Raw genomic sequence first — 25,226 nt, 5'->3', positions numbered from 1 at the left:
AAACTAATGGGGCTAACTCTAAGATATTAAACGTTAGGCAATTTGTAGATTTATATTATTTTTTAATTAATTTTGACTCTATTTTAAGAAAAGAGTAATTTTTTTAAATAAACAATTATTAGAAAACATATTAAAATGCAAAGGAGTAGTTTTGTTTTGGATTTCGATTAACTCGAATTTTAGATTTTTTAGGGTTCAGAATTTTTCTGATTTGAGCTTGGATTATTTCGAATTCGTGTCGGTTCAAAATAGGCTAGCTCTAATAATATTTTAACAATTTGACCATTAAATTTTATGTTCAATTTATGTAGATCATTCATGTTGAGTTTTAAACAAATTAAAAATATCTAATAATTTGTTTAGTAGTTATACATACATGTACATGTACATGTACCAATAGATTATAAAAATATCTGATAATTTTTTTATAAAAATATCTAAATTTTATTAACACTTGGTACATGCCAACTCAAACTTAATACTCAAAAAAACAATACAAACACTGTTGAGCTAAGAAGTGAGTCCTGGATGCCGGCGATCTACTCAACTCCACAGGACCTAATCATCACCTGCGCACGGAAACAAACAAACTTGTACACAAAGCAAAAAAACTCAGTGATGCTAACATAATTTGATAACAATGCATATACAAATTAAGTAAACATGCCATAAGTTCATTTATAATCAATTTTATACTAAAGATCATTATATCATAATTCATTTCTTTTGTGCTTTCTAATGAATTTTACTTCAATTCTTGCCCTTTATCTTAACATGTTGATACACCCTCAGGGCTTTGCATTTTGATCTCAAGTTTCAACAATTTGATTTAAAATATAATATCATTCATATCTCAATCTCATTTACAGGCATATAAAATTTCCATATCATCACTTATACCTCAATTTCGTATATCAAATAGTCTATTTCATCTATATAGTCTTGTACGGCCCCCAAGGCTTTTTATCTGATATGGTGCATAGTCTTTCACATGCTATCTATCACTTCATTTGCATTACTTTTCAATTAACCAATTCAAGCATAAGTTATATTGTGGCCCCTATCAACCGAACGCGAACTAAAAGACGGATATATTGATTATCTACTATCACACCAATATATGCTCACAGTCACCCAATGCTTAGGAGCTAGTAATACGTTCCCACAAACACTTAGTGCTCAAGGAAAACGACCGAATAGAAATGCATCTAGTGCTAACAGTACCTTCTCACAAACAGTTAGTGCTCCAGAGAACTACTAAAATTATTTCTATTTCCAATTTAGTCCTTTTCTTTATTTAATTTTCCATGGATGAATCATCAAAATTATCTACTAACTCCTCTTAATGTTCTATTTGCCATATAAGGACCTCAAATTTTGAATTCCATAGCTATTTGATCCTTTTACCTACTAGAATTCAACTTTTGCATTTTATGCAATTTGGTCCTTTTATCAATTAATCATGTAATCGGTAAAATTTTCTTAACAAAATTTTTTATATGATGTTCCTATCATATGGTAAACCATAAAATAATTTTAAAATAATTTTTCTTACGGACTCGAATTTGTGGTCCCAAAACCATTGTTCCGATTTCACTGAAAACGGGCTGGTACAAGACGATTTCACTGAAACCATTGTGCTCTTGCATGGTAAGCTAAATCGAATTAGTTGTGCATGAATTTTATGTTTTTGAGATTGTTGTGTTTAAATCTAGCTAACGGTAGTGTTAGTTTCTAAAATCGTTAAGGACTTTATGGGATTACCGTTGTTGAATGCTTGAAGTTGTAGTGTTAAATGATCAAATTATAAATAAAGCTATGAAAAAGGACCACTTGATAAAATGAAAATTGTTAATTCTGAATATCAGGGCTTAAGTTCAGATATTGAGAAACCAGTTTAAAATTTCCATAAAATATGTTATTAAAGAGCTCAATTGTATAACATGTTAGGCTTAAGGGAATTTTGAGCGATAGAACTTAAATGAATTATGTGTTTTACAAGCTAATGAATGATATTGGTTAAGAAAAATTGAATTAAAACCATGTTATAGATCAATACTTAAATCCGCCAAGAAAAGATCGTGGGAAAGGAAAAGTGGTAAGTAGATTGGTTGCTAAATATATAGAGGAGAAATATTGAATTATGTTATGAAAGAATGTGAATGGAAATGCAAAATGGCAGCGTCACAATGAACTTAGTAAAAGAATCAAACACACGGTTACATGTTATTTCTTGATGATTTCGAGATCTAGCATTTGATGCGGACTTGAAGATACATATAGCACAGATTTAGCCTGGACTGATAATCTGATGTCGTTTTAAAGGTTTAGACTAGACTGATAACCTTACATGTATATAGAGCCCTGACCAGGCTTTCATTGTGTCAATAAAGGTTTAGTCTGGACAGGCAACCTAACACCTCTGTATGTGTTTAGCTCGAACGAACCTTTGATGTGAAGCATACTTGTGTTCTGAGTTCTTTTACACTATTCATTGGGTAATACAAAACATGTGAAATGTGAAATTGGTAAGTTAGATAACGAAGAGAAAAGGAAGGTTATGAGAATGAGCTGGATATGAAAAGTGTTATTGTATCATACTGTAAACTCGACATATTGAATGTGATGAAGTATATGCACTTACCTTACTGATAGGTGAATTGTGTTTGCATATTAAATTATCATATAACCATTATGTGAGGTAAGTAAACTTTCGAGCTTGTATGAACTTACTAAGTATTCTAAATACTTACACCAGATTGTATTTACCTTGTATATTTTGAGCATACAGAATACCTTGATCAGATCAGCACAAAGTTCACATTATCTACCAGAAATTGTGGTAGACTTCTGGTTCAATTGAATTGGTTTAAGTGGTTATTTGTAAACAAGCTTGTTAAACTTTGAAGGTGATTATTTTGAGTTTTCATGATGTATGATAATAAATATGAAGTTTAGTTTTATTACGTTTCGCACTTTAAGTTTTATAGGACTTTCCATGGTGTGGGGTATCCGCGGAATAGTCCACCATACTTTTTGCTAAATTTGTGTCCGCGGAATAATCCACAGTTTAGCAATCTGAAATACTGGGCGTAGCTAATCAATTTGCTGGAGTGATCCATCTATTAGTTCGTGACATGGTCCGCCATTTATGTTTAAAATATGCAAGTTTTGTGTGGTAACCTCTTATAGCTCAAGTTTGGCGACCAAACTAGGCAAGGGGTGTTACAAAGTGTTTGTCAAAACATGTTTCTTTTCTTATATATTTATCGAGATATCAGGAAAAAAGTTGATAATAACATTACATTGTTTCTTTTTAAAATTTTGAGAATAACATGTTATTACTTTTCTCTGAAAGTTGGAAAGAGCATATGTTACTTTTCCATAAAAAGTTTAAGAATAAAACGCCATTAGTTTTCCCTAAAAGAATAAATTAGGAAGCGCATGCTATGCTTTTCTCAAAAAATTAGGGAATAACATGATATTGTTCTTTTCCAAATTAGAAAATAACATGATATAGCTTTTCCTCAAAGAATCAAGGATAACATGTCATTTTCCCTAAAAATTATGTTGTGTCGAAAGACCAAGTGATAAAGCTACGACCAAGAAGAGATTATGAATTTCATACTAAAGCGAAAAACTCTCAACCTAGAAAGAAAGAAATCAAACTCCAATATTTGTAAACTTTGTTTAAATCGGAATAAAATAATAACAGTAATAATGAACTTATTACGAATAACAGACTTGTTTGTTGAGAATAGATTTGAAGAAGAGGGAACTTAATGTCATTATCAATGATTGAACCATTTGCCTTAAGGTGAACTTGCATGCCACTTAGTGCACGTGATTTTGATGTAATTACCTTCTAAGACTTCTACAACACCATCTCAATGAGTTGCATACCTTTTAAAGGTCCACAAACTTACAGAAATTGACTCAATTCTCTTTCTACGATAACAAAGTCTTAAGCTTTAGAGTAGGAAAATAGATAGAACAAATACATTGAGAACTAGAACAACAGAGAGAAATGAAAGCTCAAGAACTTCCCATTATTTGTGAGAAAGTAACTTCTAATGGAATGTTACATTCCCAACGAAGTAAATTAATTTGTTTCGTATCAAACATTGAAATTACTTTCTAAATGTTGGAAAAATATATATTTTTGGAAGCTTTGAGGCATATTCTCGATTAATAAAGGTGGAGATTTGAATCATAAAATTCTGGTTTTATATTCTACCCCATGAGACATTTACAATAGTATATCATATGCTCAAAATGGTTGAGTGATGAATAAGAAATTGATGCTCAAAGTAAGCCACTTGTGAATTATGTTGAGGAAAATGGAAGGCTTAGTTCCACATTGGTTATGTATCAAGTGTGGAATATGTTAATATATATGAAACAACTTAATGGTTATTGAATGACTAAGCTAATATTCTTCCTCGCGCGTAGGGGGCAAATCAAAACCCGCCGGAGTTGGAGGCGTGCACTTGCACGGTCGTGGGTAACGCAAAGGCCTGCGATTAATTTAAGCCCAATATCTAATTTTATTTTTCCTCAACAGAGCTTATCTCTTCAAATTCTATTTGGAATTAAAAGGACAGATATTAAATTGAGTTTAATGGCTCTTTTAATTCAAACATTAGAAAATACACACTGAATTTTTCTCTATTTTTCCTACAAAGAAAAAAATTGAGATCTTTTCCCTGCATATTTTGAACCTGTTTTTGATGATAGAAGAAAGCTAGGCTACAATTCGTTGATCACTGTAGCCATGCTACTGCTGTGCTCATCTCGTTGTTGTATCCTAGGAGACAGTCGACAAACGTTTCTCCAGCACCAAAGGAGCGGCCGAATCTGTCTTAAGGAAACTGTGAAAACATGCCTCAATTACTAGTCGGATTTCTGCCTACCTATGAGTACACAATTTCGATCCAGTTTTATTTTCAATTTTTGTTTTTCAGATTATATATGTATTTATATTGTTTTGATTCGATCTTGTGATTTAAATCAATATTTTACATTACTGTTTATTTCTCTAATGTATTTGCAACACCAACTAATTAAATTCCTTAGAAAGTAAGAACTTTCCATCAAATCAAATGTCTTCTTAGTGTTTGACGAAAGTTGTAACCTGTACTTCAAATGTGTTGAAAGATTAATAATATTAATTCATAAAAATGTTTAATTTGAAAATTATTAACGAAATTAAAATAATAAATAATTATCAATCGAAATATTTAATTATTTGAATCTCAAGATATAGTCTATTTACCGATATTCATCATCTATAAAAGTAATTTGAGTTCGAATCATCGCTGTCAAAATAATTAATTATTTTTATTAAAAAAGCTAATAATGAGATTAAATAGAAACAAATACAGAATTATTAATAATAAAAGCTTTTTTAATTTTTAACATAAATCTTTATTTCAATAAAATATTTTTCTAAACATCATCTTTGCTAACAAAATACTACCCTTTTTTTGGTTAAATAACAAAATACTACTTAACTAAACTCATTATTTCCCAATCATATAACAAAGGAATCTTGATGCCGTTCATCACATGAATTAAATAAACAATGAAGGACATGATAGCGATTTTTTTTTTTTTTGTTCATTGATAGCAACATTCGATTAGCAGATATATACCATGAAGAGATATCAATCCGATCGTGATTCAATCGGACGATACTTGGACTATGAAATTATTTACAAAAACATTGAGGATTTTAGTGCACGCCGCACCAGATTGAAGCTCCAGAAAAGAACAAATGCAGGGATCGTAAATCCCTCTGCCACTCAAATCAAATCACCCTGCCAGCCTGCTCTTACACATTGCCACCTCATACGGACTTTAAAAATTCAGTCCCTCACAAATGTAGAAAATTGTAATAAAATAGAAGGGTAAAGTACACCAAAGTTGACTTAACTATGGTTTTAATTTAGTTATCTAATTATTTTTTTAATTTAATCACTCAATTAATTGAGATTATTTTTTGGTTCATTTATATTAAGTGACTTTAAATTTCTGACCGAAAGATGATAAAGGTAATTAAAAAATCAGTATAATAATAAATTTAATTTTTATATATTATATCAATTTAATCATAATTTTAAAAAATTAACCTTTAAAATTTAGAAAGAATCTCAATTTAATCCTCAAAGTTTATATACATATGTATATACTCCACAAGAGCTTAACAAATAGATTTTTCAGGGGCATCTGGTGGAAAAATGTAAATATAACCACATTGGACAATTTAATAGATGTCGGGTTTTTTTATTGAAACTCAATTCAATTCTTAAATTTTAAAATTACATACCGAGCAATGTTGCATCTCTTAGATAAGTTAATTTTAACTTTCACCAAGCTAGAATAAAGTTATCCCTGCAAAATTCTCAGCTTTCCTCCTCATTGGCTGTAAATTACAAGAAAAGCTTGAGATATGTTGAAATGGCAGCAAACAGCCAACCAAATTTGCTAATCGTACAAAGGAGCAACCAGTTGTAAGCACTTCCTTTTGGAGAAAGGTGGAGGTAGAGGTAGAGGTAGAGGCAACGATAGTAGTGGCGTGGGGAAGCGGAGGACAGATATAAATTTTGATAATCAAATTGAAATCATTTGTAAATTTTGAGGTTTAATTTTTTAAAATTATAGCTAAATTAATATAATATATAAAAATTAAGGGATAAATTTGTTATTATACTGATTCTTTAACTGTCATGTCACTCTCCCATAAAAGATTTAACAACCATATCGATTAATTAAATGACCAAATTAAAAAAAAAAAAGATGATTGAGTGACCAAAAAAGATAATAATTAGATGACCAAACTAAAAAATTTACAGTTGAGTGATAAAAAAAAATATTTACCCTAAAATATAAACTCATAATATTTAAGTTTGAATTTTATGAAAGTTTCGTTTTGTGAATTTAGTTTCTTTGTTATTATTTAATATTTTTAGAATTTTCTTTTGTTAATATGTATTCTAAGATTAAGGGTGAGTTTGGATGGGCGGTGCGTTTACCTGCGGTTAGTGTAAAAACAGCGGTGGCTGTGAGATTAGACATTGTAGCGATACTGTAGCGTGAGACAAAAAGTAAACTAAACGCACCGCACCGCACCCAATCGCCCATCCAAACCCACTGTTTTTTATTTTGCGATAATGTGACCTATTATATATATCTTTACATTTCTTTACATTTAGACATTTCTTTTATATTTTAAAAATGATGAAAAAGAAGAAAATGGTCTAATATTTATTCAACGGTACAAAGAATGGCAAGACGTATATATACTTTTAATAAGAAAGGATGCATAAACAGATTAAATAACAAAAGTGTCTAAATTACACCCATCATGTTAAATAATTGAGTTGAGCTCAAGTTGGAGCTTAAGGTGGAGTTTGAATTTGAATATAAAAATTAATAAACGAGTTGAATTGAATTCAAGTTCAAACATAAAAATAGACTTTTGATCAAGTTCCAGCTAAATAACGAGTCGAACTCGACTCAATTACACCCTTAACATCATATTCAGCTTAGACAGTCGTTGCAAAGGGGATGTGACTGTAAGCATGTGTTACAAAAGTAAACTATGTTAAATTATTTGTTTGAATTAAAAAATAATTCAATAATTGAAAATACATATTTCGATATATAGAGATTAAATTCATAAAATAACATAATAGAGGGACCTTCAAACAATTTAGCCCAATATTTAATTGCCCGTTTCAGAAATCAAAATAAAAGCTCCCCCTTTCCCACCTTCTCCGGTGGTCGTAGTTTTTTTGTATCTTTTCTCTCATTCGTTTAATCTTTTTCAGTATAGTTTCTCTAAAATTATCAAATTTTTTACTTTGAGAAATTTCTCTTCTCGATCTATCCATTTCGAGTAAGTTGAAACGCTTCCAGATCTCTCTCTTAGTTTTTGCTCCATCTCTTTTGGCTGATTGTTTTTTGGGATCTTGCAGGTTTGGGAAAGGAGAGACAAGATAGAGAGAAACAGAGAGTGAGAAATTTGGAATGGCACATAGAGTAGATCACGAGTACGATTACCTTTTCAAGATTGTGCTGATCGGCGATTCTGGAGTTGGAAAATCGAATATTCTCTCTAGATTCACCAGAAACGAGTTTTGTTTGGAATCTAAATCCACTATCGGCGTCGAGTTCGCTACCAGAACTCTCCAGGTTCTCTTGGATTCATCTTCTTATATGTTTATTTTTCCTGTCGAAAAATCAATAGTTATCGAAGTTTCTAAAATTTTACCTTATATAATTCTCTTTACCTTTGATAGTTTAACGTGTGTTTAAATACTTCTGATCTGATTCATATTTGGAATTTTTTGCATGATTAAGTTGACTGCGAGATCTTTTGTTAATTATCTGGATAATTTATTAGCATATGCAAAGAAAAAAAATCACTATTATTACTTGACGATTCCGATCCCGTTCTCTTGCACTCTGATTTTAGCTTGGAAATAATGCAAGGAAAACAAAATGCTCTTCGAGGCGTTTTCGCGTTATTTGATTTTACATTGAAAGTTGAAAGCTTATAGGTGATTTCTGTTGATTTTTCCATTTCTATATTTAGAAACAAAAATTCTAGAGGTGGTAAAAAGACATTCTCAATCCCTCTCAATTTCGAAATTGAGTAAATTAGTTCCTTTCAAAAAAAAAATTGGGGCAATTTAATCCCGTCAATTTTGAAAGTGAGCAATTAAGGGTAATTAATTACGGTGCTAATGTCGTTTGTCAATCATGCATAATTTTGATTGGTATGATAACAAATTTAGCCCCAACATTTACACATTTACAAAAATATTGCTGGCTAAATTTGTTAAATCATGACTAAATTGATAGAATGTGTAAATTATAAGAGCTAAATTTATTATTATACCAGTCATATTTGTGTTAAATTGACGAAAAACATTTAAGTTGTGATTAATTATTCTTAGTTGCTCGCTTTCGAAATCGATAGGGATTAAATTGCTCTGATTTTTTTTTGAAGGGGCACCATTTATTTAATATCAAAGTTGAGAGAGAATGGAGACTTGTTTTTACCTAGGAAGGTTATTATTACTATTCTTTCTGTTATTATTACTAGTAGTTGGAAGGAGTAGAAGATTTCTATAATAGTGAGAAAACAATTTTCTCTCTATGTTGGCATATTATTTTATTAAATTGAAAAACAAATCCTTTTGAAAATGAAAAATTATGTACTTAATCCAAGCTGTTTTTATGCTGTTTTATCCTATTTTCAATATTAGAGAGTACATTGTTGCTTTCAAAAAAGAGGGAGAGAGAGAGTACATTATTGTTTTTTGTAGGCCCATGACATAGCTGTGTATTTGATTTTGAGAAAAATAAAAAGGACAATTTATTGTGTTTGTCAGCCTGTCATATTAAATTTATTAAACCGCATTCGATTCTCTGTTAATTGTTTATGCCACCTAGATTCTTGGTTTTTCCTAAAGTAATTGAATCCAATATCTATTCTACACATTTGATAAAAAGACAATTTCTTGTGTTTGTCAGCCTGTCGTATAGATTTATTAAACCTCTTTTGATTCTCTGTTAATTGTTTGTGCCACCTAGATTCTTGGTTTTTCTTAAAGTAATTGAATATGGTTAATTGTTAGTATGATCCTTGGAAATTTAAAAAATAAATTAAGCATACCGTATATAACATTCGTTCGAATCTAAATAATTAGATGCAGGTTGGTAGGCTTCTGATCTGGTTTGTATTTTGCGATTAATTTATTTTCTATTTGATAATATAGGTGGAGGGAAAGACTGTGAAGGCACAGATTTGGGACACGGCAGGTCAGGAGAGATATCGAGCTATAACTAGCGCTTACTACAGAGGAGCTGTTGGTGCACTTCTTGTCTACGACATAACAAAGAGGCAAACCTTTGATAACGTCCAAAGGTGGCTGCGTGAATTGAGGGAACACGCCGATTCTAACATTGTCGTCATGATGGCTGGAAATAAATCTGACCTGAATCATCTTCGAGCTGTTTCTGAGGTGGATGGTCATGGTTTGGCCGAGAAGGAAGGTCTTTCATTTCTCGAGACGTCTGCGCTGGAAGCAACCAACATTGAGAAGGCATTCCAAACTATATTGACTGAGATTTATCATATCATGTGTAAAAAGGCATTGGCAGCCCAGGAAGCAGCGGCTACCACCAAGCTTCCCGGGCAAGGAACTACCATTAATGTCGCTGATGCATCAGGAAACACCAAGAAAGGATGCTGCTCTACATAAATAAATAAATAAGGTGATAGGTTATATTTGCTAGCAAGCAGGCCTTATCATTTCTTTATTATTCTTCTTTCTAAACCCCTTGTTTTTTATTCTTTCTTTTTTCTATTCAAATGTTTAGCTTTGAGAGAGTCTTTTAGATTACTTATTTTTACGAAATTGATTTCATTTTTTTGACAAGTCACTTGTACTAAAAGTGTCTCCTTTTATATTTGCTCTCCCTATCTTTTTCAACATGACAAGATCTTCCAGACAATGTATGGCTAATTTAACGTTTTCGGCTGTGAGAAATGAATGGCCCAAATAATAGATCTCTGCGTGAATTCAGCAGCTTCTATTATAGCACATATATGTGTGTGATATTATTCCCCAAAGCTGTCGGCTGTTTGACCAATACAAAAAAATGAGCCATATGATATGGTATTGAACGCAATGTCCATTGCCCTGGACAAGCTCAGCGTTTCCAAGTCATTAACTCAATGATATATCATTTAAGCCGAAGAAACTACCAAAAGATTACTCAATTTGTATAGTTATGTGATGAATATTGTATGTTTTTACACAGTAATCACTGATCTCACTGAGTATTTCATTAAAGCTAGTTCCTGGGTCAGCTTTGACATGGCAGGACAATACAAGTTTCCCGACGGTTATAGCCCATACGTGGAGGTCGTGAATATTTTGGACTCCATCGATGCCCTTGATACCACTTTCCAGCATGTCGATATTAATGTCTCCTGGTGTCCTTTCCATCAATATGCTAAAAATATCTCTCAGCATAGGTAGAGTGGTACTGAGAGCAACGGTAGAGAAGATGAGTGTGCAGAGAAGATCAACAATCAACCACTTAGGTTTTATCCAAATAACAGCTCCAGTGATCATCACCCCAACGGTTTGAATTAGGTCAGCCACGACATGCAAGTAAGCTCCTTGGAGATTTATGTTCATTATCTTGTTTGTCTTTGGACCACTCGGCACCAAACTAGTCTCCTCTTCTGTGGCTAAATCACTATGATGGTCGTCGTGGTGTCGATGATGAACTGTTCCCCTGCAAGCATGGTGAGTGTGGTCATGACCCAGCCAAAGGACCATAACCAAGTTGATCACAAATCCGAAAGCAGCAACTGCAAACATGAGTGCCCCGTTTACCTCATCATTTTCATGGAGAATCCTGTCAAGTGCTTCGTATATTAAGAGAGCAGATATAAACCATATGAGTTGCATAGACAAAAGAGCACCAAGGACTTCGAGACGATTGAACCCAAAAGATTGGTAGGATGTCGCCTTCCACGCGGAAGCCCAGACTGTAAATAGAGATATACAGAATCCAGCCACATCAGTGAGCAAGTGAGCTGCATCTGACATAACTGCAAGGCTGTTGGCTTTCACTCCACCAATAATCTCTACTAATATAACTATAAGATAGAAAAGTATGAGGCCAGAAAGTTTGGTTACTGACTTGTGTGGTTCCTTTGATTCCAAAGCAGTGTTTGGTTGCCCGGAAAAGACACAACCAGAGCAGCATTTCAACTCTGGGGTCATTGAAATCACAGTATTTCCATCAGATACCATTGGCATCTCAATTTCCTTTAATCTTTGAATGGAGACTTCGCCATCTTCCATCTACCCGGACAATACTAAGCCAAGAATTAAAACATCAGTCTGGAACAAAGCCATAGAATTAGGAGTCTACTAAACCAAATTAACAAACACAAAACCTTTGCCCACAAAAAATCAACACTGAAATGTTCCCACTTAGACGAGCATACAAATCCAATACATGAAAAAGAAAACACCAATTTCAGGCCCCAGACACATACAGACACCCAAAGCAAAAATAATAATAAAAAAATGAAAAAGCAGCAGTGAAGATGAAGAGTTTACCTGATAACCCAGAGCTGAAAAATAGACAAAAAAGAACTTTGAATTGCAATGGAGACTCTTCTTGCTTTTTATGAATTGGGTTTAGGTCAAAGATTATAAAAGGGAAAATAAAAAGGTAATATGAGAATCTCAGCTATGATCAGGTAAACTTTTAAAGAGTAATTATTCTGATTTAGTAGTTTCCCCTTTTTTCTTCTTTTTATTGACGGGTTTCATTGACAATACATAAATTTCCAAATTTCAAGAGTTTCCAGTTCCAGACAATTGGAACGTCTGCGTTTGGCGACAATGCTTACATCTCAAGCGCGAGATGGCGATTGAAAAGGATTTGGCTGACCAAACTGTTGCCACATTAAAATAACAAATTAAAATCGAATAATATGTATACCTAACCTAAGGAAGATTTAGGTAAGTTAGGACGACTAAAATTAGATTTGATTTTGAAAAAATAAAAAAAATTTAAATTTTAAGTTAATCGAATTATTCAAGTCAACTCGAATAAATAATTTGAGTTCAGTTAAATTTTACAATTCAAATAACTCGAATAATTTGAATAGTTCAAATAACAGATTGGTGTAAATACCTTTTTAGTCCCTGTTAATTTTGAAAATGAGTAAACTAATCAAAATTATAAAAATAATTTCAAAATAATTTTTAAAATTCAAAATATTTATAAAAATTCCAAAATTTATATTTTTTAAAAATTATAATTTTTAAAAAAAATTAAAAATATATAACCAAAGTTAAACTTTTAAAATAATAATTTTAGGACCTAAATAAGTTAATTAATTATTCAAGTTTATCATACTAATGTGTATTATTATTATTTTGCTTTGAAAAAGTTTTCAAATATATATGGTTTCAAATTTATGTAGTCTAACATGGAATTAGTTGTACTGTAATAATATTTTAATTTGATATGTTTAAATTTTTTTATTTTAACTCGAATAATTTCACTCGATTCAACTCGACTCGAATTTTATTTCATTCGAGTTAGGATGGTAAAATAAGATTCGTCAACTCAATTAATTTGAATTACACACACATGGAGTAAAAAGAAACTCACCAGAAAATGCAACAAGTTCAAACAGCAGGACTCTTACTCTTATCACGAGAACCTTCAGGAGTGTCTTGAGCTATAATATAAATAGTTACACTTATCAGACTGTATACCAGAAAACTAAACAAACTTGCAAGTAACATCATCACAAAACTCAGATTTAAGAAGTTTCCTTTCTTACATTCAGAATTGACGCTAAAGCGTGCAGCTCAAAGGTCACGTAAATAACTTAAGGTTCATTGATATTTACCAAATTATAAAACAATGAAAGAGTTGGTTGAGTATAGTGAACCCAAATCTTCAAGCAGGTCTCTGATCTTAGGCTTTTCCGAGAGAAAAGTGTAGAGAAAGTTTAGAAAGAAAGTGTGCATGCAAGAGAAGATATAAATTTTTGCTCAATAAGCTAATACCAACTTTATACAGATAGACATGAAAACAAGATTTAGTGGATATATCTAATTATCCTACAAACCTCCTCAATTCCTGTGACTAAAAACTTTCTCTCTCATTATAAATGCAAGTTTTATCGGCTACGGTAACTTAATTCTATTCTAACCAATTTTCATTTGTCTAACTAAATTGTTCAATCAGAATAATAAAATAATAATATAGTAATCAGTTCTTTCGAACTAAAGACTTAAACACATTCATCTAATAGTTGGGGCGGTGTATACTCTATAGGGGAGTTCGTCAAACCACCAAGCTCGGTCAATACAGATTTCGCCCAAAGACGCACTCACATACTTACATACTTAGTCACAATTAATACTTTATCCACTCAGAATTTATTCAAAACACCATACTTCGATAAATAGTATTCGAACACTAGGATTACGTCGAGTGGGATGTTACTCATAGAATCGAAGGATTCAAAGAAAGATTAAAAAAAAAGAATTGAGAATTAAAAACTGAGTTGAAAAGAATGAAGTTTGGAGTGATTTATATAGGGAAAAATATGGATGTTGGGTATTATAGTTGTTGGGATTGTGACTGTTGGGGGAATAGTTCCGTTAGCCTGAAAATGTGTTCTATACGACGCGTTTTTCTCCCTCTCTCCAAAAATAACATATATAGTATACATTCTCAAATTTTAATTTTCTTCAGCATATTCTTATAAATCAACCTACACTTTTACGATGTTAATGAAACTTTAGGAGAAGTTTTAGATAGTAGGGAAAGAGTATGGTTTGGATAATATTCTACCTAAATAATTAAATATTCATTTCATTTTTTATTTTTTTAAACCTACTGGATATTGTTTCTATTCTAATTAATAGATTGTATACCTCATAAATCCGTTCTCTTTGCAATTTAGTGTATAAATCAAATTAATATAATTCATAATGTACTTTTTTTGTTATTTAAAAGTAACTTTAATGTATATGTTATTTATTCTACTTATTATCAAGGTATCATATAAATTTTAAAATTTGGTTCACGTTTTTGCATTTTAGTTTTAATACGTATGTATGCATTATATTAGTTTAGACTTATTAGTAGTAGTTATTATTTATTTTTGCTAAATACATCTCATATATTTATAAATAAATAATAAATATTTAAAATTTAAAAGCAATTTTCAAAACATATTTTTGTAAATTTTGAAAATTTTAAACAATTTTTGAAGACATAATAAAAAAATTTTAAAAACATTTTTTAAAAGAAAGTTTTAAAACGTGTTCTAAAAATACATTTATAATGAAAAAAAATAAAATATTGGTTACACTAATTTAAAAACAAATTGTAAAAACTTAACATTGGTTATACTAATAGTATTACAATTTTGTCTTAAATTAAATGGAGCGGTGGTTAAAACTTTTGGCACAGGCTCGAATCGTATTACTTCCTTCCTCTGCATGTATATTTTATTTCATAAGTAGCCTTAAAAAATGGGTATGTGTCATTTTGTTTTAAATATATATTATTTTAATATTTTAATATACCATTATAACACACTTATTAACCCTTAACCTTAAAAATTTTATTGAAAATAATTTAACATGATATATAGAAAGATACAAATTGGTTACTCCTCGATTTCTAGCTAAGAAATACAAAAGCTTTTGGTGAATTATTTTGTATAGAGAAGAAATTAAGTCGAAAATGATGCAGAAAGTTGCAAATAATGGAGGCCTTTAAACAATCATTTACTTCTCTTTGCACAAGGCATACTTATTTCCCACTGCCACTGCTTCAAACCACTCATCAATTTCACAAAAATCATGAAATGTGACTCGATGTCATTGTTGTTCAGTGTAGCGCGATCCACTCTATATAAAATTAACTATACTTTTGAGCAAAATACAAACCAAAAAGAAAATATCAATATATTTATATAAGAGAAAAGATGAAATTTCTCTTTGATTCGTTTATTAATTTTTAATTTTTAATTTTTAATTTTTAATTTTTGTCGACATTAACATCTCAATGACTGAGTCAAGGCTGCTTACAATCGCAACGGCTTTTACAGCCTCATCAACACAAAATTGGAAAGCATTAATGAGATGTGTTTTTAACATCCAAAGGCTTGCTTGGATGCTTTTTTTCATGGAGTTTGATTGAGTTTTTGGAGAAAATTATAAGGACTTTTTTACTCTTAAACCTTTAAATAAATAAATAAATAAAAGAGTTTAACCATTGTAAATAACTCAAATGAAAGAAGTTACTTTTACTCTCCTTAATTCATTCGCACTATAAAAAGATATTACTTTTAAGTTATTCAATACAAATTTAACAAGTTTTGAAGTTCGAAAGAAGGCTTTACCCTTTTCAAAAGGCATTAAAATTTTATAATTAATATAATAATATTAAACTAAATTTTTATATAAAAATAAAATTAGGTATAAATGAGTTCTTTTGGGTGTTAATATTTTACATATTTTTAAAATTAAAAACTTATTATTAATATAATAATATAGGTTTGATTGAAGTTAATTTTTATATAAAAATAAAATTATTTAAATGAGTTCTTCTTTGTAAAAATGATTTAATTTTCCGTTGACTAAACTATTTTTCATGAAACAAGTATTGAAAAATATAGAAAATATTTTTTGTAAATCATTTTCCATGAAACAAACACATCTTATGGAGTTGAATATTTGTGATGAAGAGTATGTATGTAGTTATGGATAATGTTTTAAAACTCGATAATTTCTGATGAATCACAAATAGCATTTCAATATCTTTCTACAAACCAAACAAGCATCCAGTTTCAAAGTAGTGAATGATATGTTACAAACAGAGATATTAAATAAGAACAAAGTGATAAAAGAGTATCCTTAAACCGAGGAAAGATGAAAATGGTGTAGTGCAAGTTTATTTAGCTAGTAATAACAACGGAGATTGAGGAGGGGAAGCCTTTGACCCTTCGCCTTCAGTGAGCCAATTAAGGATGGGGACATTATCTTTCGTTGGTTGTTTTGCGTTTTTACTGCTCGCTGATGTCCAATGAGAGGAAATGGTACATCTCCCATCTGAAGTTTTACCTGATAAAATGGAAATAATATTTCTTTAAAGATGAAAAAATGAAAATGAAAATTAAATTCTTTTTCAATTCATTGCTTAGTTGAGTTGGAAAATGAAATGAAAAAAAATAAAATAAAACATTTAAAAAATTCATAATTTTGAACTAAAATACACATTTTCTCTTCTCTCGTCTTTCCAATTTGGAAAATGATATTTCTTCTATTTTCTTTTCTCTTACTTTTCTTCCCAATCAAATACACTTAGAATTTATTTTATTTTCACTTTTTCACTCCCAACCTAGTTCTTGTAATCCAACAATTGCAACCTTTATGTATGTACGAATAAGTTTGCCTCCTCTCCTTTTACTCTCGCTATGTATCTATGTATCTCTTTCGTTGGCATTAGGTCATTAACTAATGAAGCGATGCTGTTATTTTATTAAATAAATAAACATAATAAAAATATATATCTTATTTAATTGAATTATTTGATTTAATCGGTGTAATCAAAGCAATTTAAATTAATAATTTTAAAAATTTTGTTAGTTTTACTAATAATTGAATTATTTGATTATATAATTCAGTAACTTTTTGAACATTTATCAATTTATTAAAAAAACAAATTTATCTAACAATTATATAAGTTAAGAAAATAACAAAAAAAAAATCCTTATCCTATTAGTAAGAAAAGAAACGAAAAAACTACATCCATTAATCATTAGACTATGAGTAAATTTTTATTTTAGTTACTTAACTAAATAAAAGATATAATTTGATTATTAAACTATTCGAGAGTTTTCATTGAAACTACTAAACTATTCAAAAATTTTCATTTAAGTCACTAGGATGTCAAGGTTTTTTTTTAAAGTTCCGCTAGCGAGTTCCAATCGACAATTCAGCTATTGGTACGGTGGATCAATACCTATCGACGAGTAGAAAAATATACCTTAAATCTAAGTCGATTTGACGGTTAAGTCGGAGGTCGAAGAAAAAAGTTGTTTGAATTTTGATTTGTTGTTATGTAATGTCCAAAGTTATTTCATGAAAAAGAATTATACTATATAAGAGAATGAGAAAGAGAGATTTCGAGTGGTGTAGACAATGCTAATAGAGAAATCCATATAACATCGTTTTAATAACTCAATAACTTAAATGAAAATTTTTAAATAATTTAATGATCAAATTATAATTTTATTAGTTGAGTGATCAAAATAAAAATTTACGATTATTGTACAGTTTACGCTTAAGAAAAAGAAAGAAAGGGCGTTTTCGAAATTTTATCACAAAACAAATGCTTTTTCCAAAGGCCTAATATAAAGAAAATGGAAAAGAGCGGATTTATCGACCCCGGCGAAAATTTGATTCGTAGATATAAAAATATAGGTTTCTCCGCCACATCGGAGTTGCAGTCACCACTCGCCACCTTCTTTATTTTAAAAATAATATTTTAATATTTTTAATCATTTTTTATTTTTATATATAGTAATGTTACTTTTATCCCCCACACCAAAAAAAATATTAATTAATTAAAAAGGAAGGAAAAGAAAGAAAAGACAGGCCACATTGTTCTCCGCCTCTTTCTTTTCAAAGAATCCCCGAAGGGAAAACTCAGTTCAAAAAACCCAGAAGAGAAAAGCAAAGAAGTAGGCCTTTTTTTGGGGGGAGAGATTTCTATCATTTGCTCGAATTATGGGATCTGCTTCGATTGACCCTGTTCTTTTGGATGATATAATATGTCGTTTATTGGAGTTTAAGCAAGCGAGGCCCGGGAAGCAAGTGCAGCTAATGGAAGGTGAGATCCGTCAGCTTTGCACCGTTGCAAGAGAAATCTTTCTTCAACAGCCTAATCTTCTTGAACTTGAAGCTCCCATCAAGATTTGTGGTACGACTTTGTCACTTTTTCTTTTCCTGGTTCGTTTGAATTTGAAAAATGATGGAAATTCATTTCTTGGGTCTTTGGATATTTAGTTTTTGGCTTTGGGTGTTTAAATTTCGATTGTTCGAGGGAAAGTTTGAAAACTTAGAAGAATCCTTTTTCCTTTTTTTTTTCTTTTTAGGAATTTGATTGGATAATGGAAAAGTTGAATTTTTTTGGATTGATTGCTTTTGAATGATGTATATCCATAGCCATAGGAGCTGCATTGAGGATTTTTCCGAAATTGCATTAATTTAAATTTTATGTTTATGTCTTCGTTCTTGGTATGGTTGGTTTCGTATCCAGATTTTTTTGTCTGAAATTGTGGTTTATAATGGATTGCAAATGAGGTTGAATATGTACTTTATTAGCTATGGATTAACTCTGCTACGCATATCATCTCAATTAGTTGACATTGATGGTCTATTTGAAATTCTAACCGTCTTGATTAATTGCTTCTTTTAGATTTTCATAGCTTTTTAATGCTTGTGGGGTTAGGGCTGGGGCTACAATCTGGATAGAAGGATGCTTTAAACTGGGTAGTTGCTTCTATTTATCTTACTTGATGATGCCGTGGCTGTTGGCTGGAAAGTCTCCTAGGTGGAGAAAAGTCAGCTATTGCTGATGATGGACGGTATATATATTGATAATCACTTTTCTTGGGAGGGTTTGAGGAGATTGTTACAAAGATTTATTCGACAAACATGATATATTTTGGATTTTATCAATTTGATTAGATGATTAAATTGATGAGCTGAATGGCCTTTTTAGGACAGAATAAATTAATATATGCCCTTTATATGAGTTAAAATAAGTACTTGCAAGTAAACATCTTATTTGATACCTTTTCTTTTTACAATTTTTATGTTTTGAAGGTTGTCAAGTCTATGCAATAATGGGAATATCCACCTTGCAAGCTTCGGTCTGTTGCATTTCATTTCTCTATGTTATACGCATGGGGCTTTTATGATGGCTTCTATAGAAAAATTGATATTGGGTGCCCGATTAACTAACCTCAAAGTTCTTATATATTGAAAGCTAAATAAGATTTTTATAAAAATCAATGGTGAGGAATCCTTTATACTGTTGTGACGGATTCTGGTATAAGTACATGTAGGACTAAATGACTGCTAATCTTTTTTATTTCAATCCTAACCTTAGAAGGATACTACTACGAACTGATGAAATAATACTTGTTTTGTATTACTTGGTGGTTCCAATCATGGAGAGATAAGGTGGTGGTTCCAATCATGGAGAGATAAGGCTAAGTAGCCTAAAGAAATATTGGAAATATGCTGTCTATTAGTTCCTCATATTGTAACTGTTTAGAGTTGTAGTTGAACTAACTTCACTTTCAATTTATGTCAAGGTGGCACCCATTTCAAAATGGTAAAATGAAGAAACATAGAATACAAGCTTGATATTCTGCTACTTTGAACATCAATTCTGGAAATATTTCTTCCTAATTCTGACAATTGGTTTTAGCTTTCTAACAATCAGGTTTTTTTTTTCAGGGGACATTCATGGGCAGTATGCTGATCTTCTGCGGCTTTTTGAATATGGGGGTTTTCCTCCTAAAGCTAATTATTTATTCCTTGGGGACTATGTTGATCGTGGCAAGCAGAGTCTAGAAACAATATGCCTTTTGCTAGCCTATAAGATTAAATATCCTGAGAACTTCTTTCTTTTGAGAGGGAATCATGAATGTGCTTCTATTAATCGGATTTATGGATTTTATGATGAATGCAAACGAAGGTTCAATGTGAGACTTTGGAAAACCTTTACTGATTGTTTTAACTGTCTTCCAGTGGCTGCTCTAATAGATGACAAAATATTGTGCATGCATGGTGGCCTTTCTCCTGATCTAACAAATTTGGATCAAATTAGGAGTATAACCCGACCAACTGATGTTCCCGATTCTGGTTTGCTTTGTGATTTACTTTGGTCAGATCCTGGTAGGGATATCAAAGGCTGGGGCATGAATGATCGAGGAGTCTCATTCACCTATGGCCCAGATAGAGTCTCTGACTTCTTAATGAAAAATGACATGGACCTTGTTTGCCGTGCCCATCAGGTTAGGGATATTTACTTTTTCTTCCTTTATGCGTCTGAGTGTAAGCTAAGTAGCTGACCGTAATGCTCTATTCAGGTTGTTGAAGATGGATATGAATTTTTCGCTGACAGACAGCTTGTTACTATATTTTCTGCTCCCAACTATTGTGGTGAATTTGACAATGCTGGTGCAATGATGAGTGTCGATGAAAGCCTAATGTGTTCATTCCAAATTCTTAAGCCTGCAGATAAAAGGTCCAGGTTCATTTGAGGGACACGATGATTGCTGTCTCTGTTCCTACGAAGAATTGCTGATGTAAGTTGAATCTATCACTTTCTTCCTCTTTAAAACTTTAGTTAGTGTTATGAGAAGAAACTCGACAGTCAACATTGAAGAAAGTGAGATAATTCAGTGACGAAGCATAAGAGTCTCTATCTCAGTAAAGAAAAGCTTTAGTTCACCCTAGTACAGAAAATATCATTGTTTGTAGCATAACTCGTCTCTGTTTTACTTAATGTTCATCTCTTTGCCCCTGTTTTGTAAGGACCAATCTGTTGCAGTCATGCAATGATTTTCAGGAGTACCTTGGTTCAGAAACAGTTTATATAGTATCGGCATACTGGGAGTCCTCATAACTAATTATATCTGCTCATCTTATTGTTTTAGCAAGTAAATAGTTACATACCTGAAATTCTCCATGTTCCTTTGGGTAATTTCTTAACATTATTATGTAATTCTACTCAAGAAGAACTTGTTAGCAGTGACATGGGTCACCTAGGTGACAGATAAATATGCTTACAATTGACATATTTTGATTTTGTCATCGGCTATCATTTCTTGTGTTTATACATATATGTGTTTTTATGGGAATTCTCGTGGAATACTACATACATAGGTTGTTTGTCAGCATATAGTATATCTTTAACAAGCATGGAATATTTAGTTGAAACTATTCATTTGCCCCATATGTAATGATTTTTGTGATCACCGGCTATAATACTCCCGAGACCTACGTATTTGGAAGATATGATCCCTCTAAATGCATGAAAAAAAAACTCGGGACAAAATTAAATATGCTCATGTTGAATACTAACATCATGAGTCTGAACATAGTTCATTGTAAACTTTTCATTGTCTTTGTAATTTGTGAACCTAATTTATACCCTTTTGTGTATGCTGATATTGACATATTTCTTGCAGTCCCACTTGTGATTTAAGAAGAAACCACTTGAAAGATTAGGTCGTGTTGGTGTTGGAGCTCCATGAAGATCTGACCATTTACTCCCTCATGTTAAGGGTACGGGTTATCTGTTTAAAACTATTTATAACCATATTGAATCAAAAGACAAGACATGATTGACATATGGCCCCTTTGATTTTTTATTTTCCCTTCTTTTATCAGACGTGAAATCTATTTCCATCAACATTCTATAACAGCTAAAATTTTGCTCTCTTTTTTTCCCGGCTTATTTTGAACAAAAACTCTGCCAATTCGGTTTAATTTAATGTCACCAAATGAAACCTTTAACCGATGCCTAGCACTTCGTAGCAAGTGACTAAGCAAACCGTGTTCTTAAGAATGGGTCAAATGACGTCGTTTCAATCCATTTGAATATTATCAAGTGTCAAACCGGTAGTTACTAAATGGTAAAAGTTCATTCATTACTTTAAAAAATAAAAATAAAAATATTCAAACACTATGGTTGGTTGGGGCCAATTTCGGGTCAATTCCGAGGGGAATGGCTATTCAGCCATTGAATGAGCCCGTATTAAACATGCTCCCTACCAAACCTAACCATATTATTTTTGCAAAGGATGGAGAGAGACTCTCTAACTATGCTTTCTATATTTGTAATTTAGTCTGAATTTAATAATATTAATAATTAGATTTACATTTTCTAAATATATTTGGGATAGAAAGAAGGGGTTCTGAGCTCAGAGACAATAATGAGAGATTTGGTGCATTGGAACCCACCCATTATTTTTGTACTTCTAGATTTATTGGTAAGCTTTTAGAAAAATAAAAAGATGGTGTTTGTGAATGAAATTTCATGAAAGGTTGATAGTGGTGGTGACGGTGACATGCTGAAGCCTAGAAATTAGAAGATGATTCCTTCATAAGAAGGACCAAATAGAGAAAATAAAAAGATCAAATGAGATTAAAATATTTTTAAATTTATATTGATGAATACTTTCCACCTATATTAACTTGAGTGAGTATTTGATATATTAGTAGTGTTTTTTTTTTATTTATTCCACAAACCATCTTAAAAAGTTGACATATTATTTTTTCTAGATGTATTTGTTAATAATTTACTATAATATTATTGGACACTTGTAAACCTCCTAATTTTTCTTGTGAAATTTAACCGTTATTAACTTTCATTAAAATGTTTTTATTAATTTATTCTTATATTTTTATAAACTATATTTAATATATTTATTTAGTTTGAGGATAATAATGTTATCTTATGCTTATTCTTTACTTATTTATTAATATCATATTATTAATTATTTATTTCATTCAACAAATCAAATTATACAGGAATATCCTATTTCATTCCAGCGAATTAAACTTATGATTGATACTTTATCAAATTTTGAGAAGAAAATCATTTAATATTATGTAGATCAAATAATTATATAATGAAAATAAAATTGTTTTAATTCTTTATTTTATTAAAATAAAAAAAAATAAAAAGAATTAACTTCGATTGATTTTTTTCCTCTCTCCCCCCCCCCCACGTGTTTTCCTTTCTTTCTTCTTCCTCTCCCCAGTAAAAGGAACTAAAATATGGCCTGATTTAAATAATTGATAGCTCTGGCTTAGTACCTCTGGACGAAGCAACCTGTCTATTTGCGTGAAAAGATGGAGCATGGTGCACCTGCGACGTTGATTACACTCAATGGATGGAATTCCATCATCATAAGTTGTAAGATTCACACCTGAAAGTGATGCAGATAGATGGGAGAGCAGGGATTCGTACTCCCAACACCACAACTACTAACTTCGAATATAAACCATTAAAATAAAATATGAAAATTACCATGAAACAAGAAAAGAACTCCAAAAATTATTATGGCAGGCATGTTTAAACTTAGAAACATGGTTAATCAACTGTTAACCTAATCGAGTTCCAGTAAAGGCATCAAACGTTAAACAGAAACGACATCGTCTACCAAGGTTTCCTTCAGTTCAAGTTTGTTGCATGATTCGCATACATTTTAAATATACAAATGCTTGCTTCATTGCATTTGATTTTATTTTACTCTCATATACAAAAGCTTATTACTCAAGCATATCAAGTTGCTGAAAATCATTATTACTATAAGACGCCTCATTTTCTACCTTCATATAAACAACATATTGAAACAAAACGTGGAGAAGATAAATAATAATAAAAACCTGGAAAGAGGGAGAGAGAAGGAAGAAAAAGGAAAGTATATATATATATTGCCATTTCTCATTGGCTAAGGGAGATTGTTAATGCAGCAAATGTTTAACCTAAAAGTGTAATGGAAAATTTTAGTTTATCGAACTGAAATTTTTTTAAAAAAATAATTCGGTCGGTTAATGAATTAACTGAAATTTATGTGTTTTTGTTTTTGATTAAATCAAATATTTTAAACATAATTAACTTTGATTGAAAAGCACAATTTAACCTCAAAAAGCTTGTCAAAACATAATTAACATACAACAGAAAATTTAACTGCAGAACAATGTTTCGATATGATCACTTTCCAGTTCTAGAGAAATGATTATCACCACTATGAAATCTTAAGACTTAACAAAACTTGCTTATACCTAGAATTTATAATGGTCAACAATCTTCAGAATTAAAGTCATAGTCAATCAACTCTTTCTACAAAGCATGAACAAGTTACAACCAAATTAAACAATGCATCCAACTACAAAGAAACCAAAGCAACATGGCCTAATTGAATGCCAATTTTCACTTTTGCCATCACACTTTCCAAAAGCAAGGTTCATTCGGTGAAAGCTCTCCCATCTCCTACATTCTACAGCATTACCACATTTTCACGCATAATCTAGAAAATCAAACAGAAATTTAAAGTTCTCCCTGTTAAACTTTAGAAATTCAAAAAATAAAAAATCTTTTATCTCCACTTTAAAGTAAAATGCCCAGCTCTATTAAACTCTATCAACCAAAATCCTCGACACTCTTCCTTTACTTTCTCGAAAACCAAATAGAAAATCAGTCTAATTAAAAATACGTTCAAACACTCATTTCCAGTCAAAGAGTGAAGGTAAGGAAACAGAAAAAAGAAGTAAATAGACAGAAAATGTCTTTTAAAACAAACAAACCTCTTCTTTAACCAAGGGAAGGTCTGCGATTAAGGATTTTGTGAGTTGCTGAGTTATTTTCAGTTTTTTAGGAATTTTAGTTTTTTTATTAAATTTATAATTAAATTAATTATTTCGATTGGGTTGGGTTAGCTGGGTAGTTGTTGGGGCCTGGGTGGGCTGTGGGTTGCTAATATTGTTTATTTTGGTTAGTTTGATTAATTATTTGATTTCAAACCAAATTAATCGATAATTGAACTTCTAAAAAATCAT

The 25,226-nt window shown here is 31.1% G+C and overlaps 3 protein-coding genes across 7 annotated transcripts; 2 read left to right on the top strand and 1 right to left on the bottom strand.

Moving 5' to 3' along the window:
• Positions 1 to 7,724: 7,724 nt before the first annotated feature.
• Positions 7,725 to 10,580, top strand: LOC107954222 (ras-related protein Rab11C). The gene is made up of 3 exons (XM_016889719.2): positions 7,725 to 7,900; positions 7,980 to 8,196; positions 9,789 to 10,580. The coding sequence occupies exons 2-3, from the start codon at positions 8,032 to 8,034 to the stop codon at positions 10,272 to 10,274; spliced, it is 651 nt and encodes a 216-aa protein (XP_016745208.1). The 5' UTR covers positions 7,725 to 7,900; positions 7,980 to 8,031; the 3' UTR covers positions 10,275 to 10,580.
• A 197-nt stretch (positions 10,581 to 10,777) lies between these two features.
• On the bottom strand, positions 10,778 to 12,493 carry LOC107954221 (metal tolerance protein B). Of its 5 annotated transcripts, none has more exons than XM_041097543.1 (3): positions 12,156 to 12,488; positions 11,731 to 11,933; positions 10,778 to 11,646 (listed from the first exon to the last, which is right to left on the bottom strand). In XM_041097543.1, the coding sequence occupies exons 2-3, from the start codon at positions 11,892 to 11,894 to the stop codon at positions 10,788 to 10,790; spliced, it is 1,023 nt and encodes a 340-aa protein (XP_040953477.1). In that variant the 5' UTR covers positions 11,895 to 11,933; positions 12,156 to 12,488; the 3' UTR covers positions 10,778 to 10,787. The 5 variants fall into 5 exon arrangements, with proteins under 5 accessions (XP_040953477.1, XP_016745207.2, XP_016745204.2 ...); XM_016889718.2 differs by having other exon boundaries at positions 11,731 to 11,908; positions 12,156 to 12,487; XM_016889715.2 differs by having other exon boundaries at positions 10,778 to 11,908; positions 12,156 to 12,493.
• Positions 12,494 to 18,010: 5,517 nt separating this feature from the next.
• LOC107954223 (serine/threonine-protein phosphatase PP1) lies at positions 18,011 to 22,009 on the top strand. Its single transcript, XM_016889720.2, has 4 exons — positions 18,011 to 18,561; positions 20,109 to 20,668; positions 20,744 to 20,962; positions 21,848 to 22,009. The coding sequence occupies exons 1-3, from the start codon at positions 18,369 to 18,371 to the stop codon at positions 20,915 to 20,917; spliced, it is 927 nt and encodes a 308-aa protein (XP_016745209.2). The 5' UTR covers positions 18,011 to 18,368; the 3' UTR covers positions 20,918 to 20,962; positions 21,848 to 22,009.
• Positions 22,010 to 25,226: the final 3,217 nt, after the last annotated feature.

This window comes from Gossypium hirsutum, chromosome D07 (genome assembly GCF_007990345.1).
Source record: "Gossypium hirsutum isolate 1008001.06 chromosome D07, Gossypium_hirsutum_v2.1, whole genome shotgun sequence".
Lineage (NCBI taxonomy): Eukaryota > Viridiplantae > Streptophyta > Magnoliopsida > Malvales > Malvaceae > Gossypium > Gossypium hirsutum.
This window is presented reverse-complemented; position numbering and strand designations above follow the sequence as displayed.

Bases quoted from the DNA above. Each gene is read 5' to 3' on its own strand.
- LOC107954222 (XM_016889719.2), top strand. From the start codon at position 8,032: ATGGCACATAGAGTAGATCACGAGTACGATTACCTTTTCAAGATTGTG. The intron at 8,197-9,788 runs GTTCTCTTGGAT...TTGATAATATAG, and splicing joins TCGCTACCAGAACTCTCCAG to GTGGAGGGAAAGACTGTGAA.
- LOC107954221 (XM_016889715.2), bottom strand. From the start codon at position 11,894: ATGGAAGATGGCGAAGTCTCCATTCAAAGATTAAAGGAAATTGAGATG.
- LOC107954223 (XM_016889720.2), top strand. From the start codon at position 18,369: ATGGGATCTGCTTCGATTGACCCTGTTCTTTTGGATGATATAATATGT. The intron at 18,562-20,108 runs GTACGACTTTGT...TTTTTTTTTCAG, and splicing joins AGCTCCCATCAAGATTTGTG to GGGACATTCATGGGCAGTAT. The intron at 20,669-20,743 runs GTTAGGGATATT...TGCTCTATTCAG, and splicing joins TTGTTTGCCGTGCCCATCAG to GTTGTTGAAGATGGATATGA.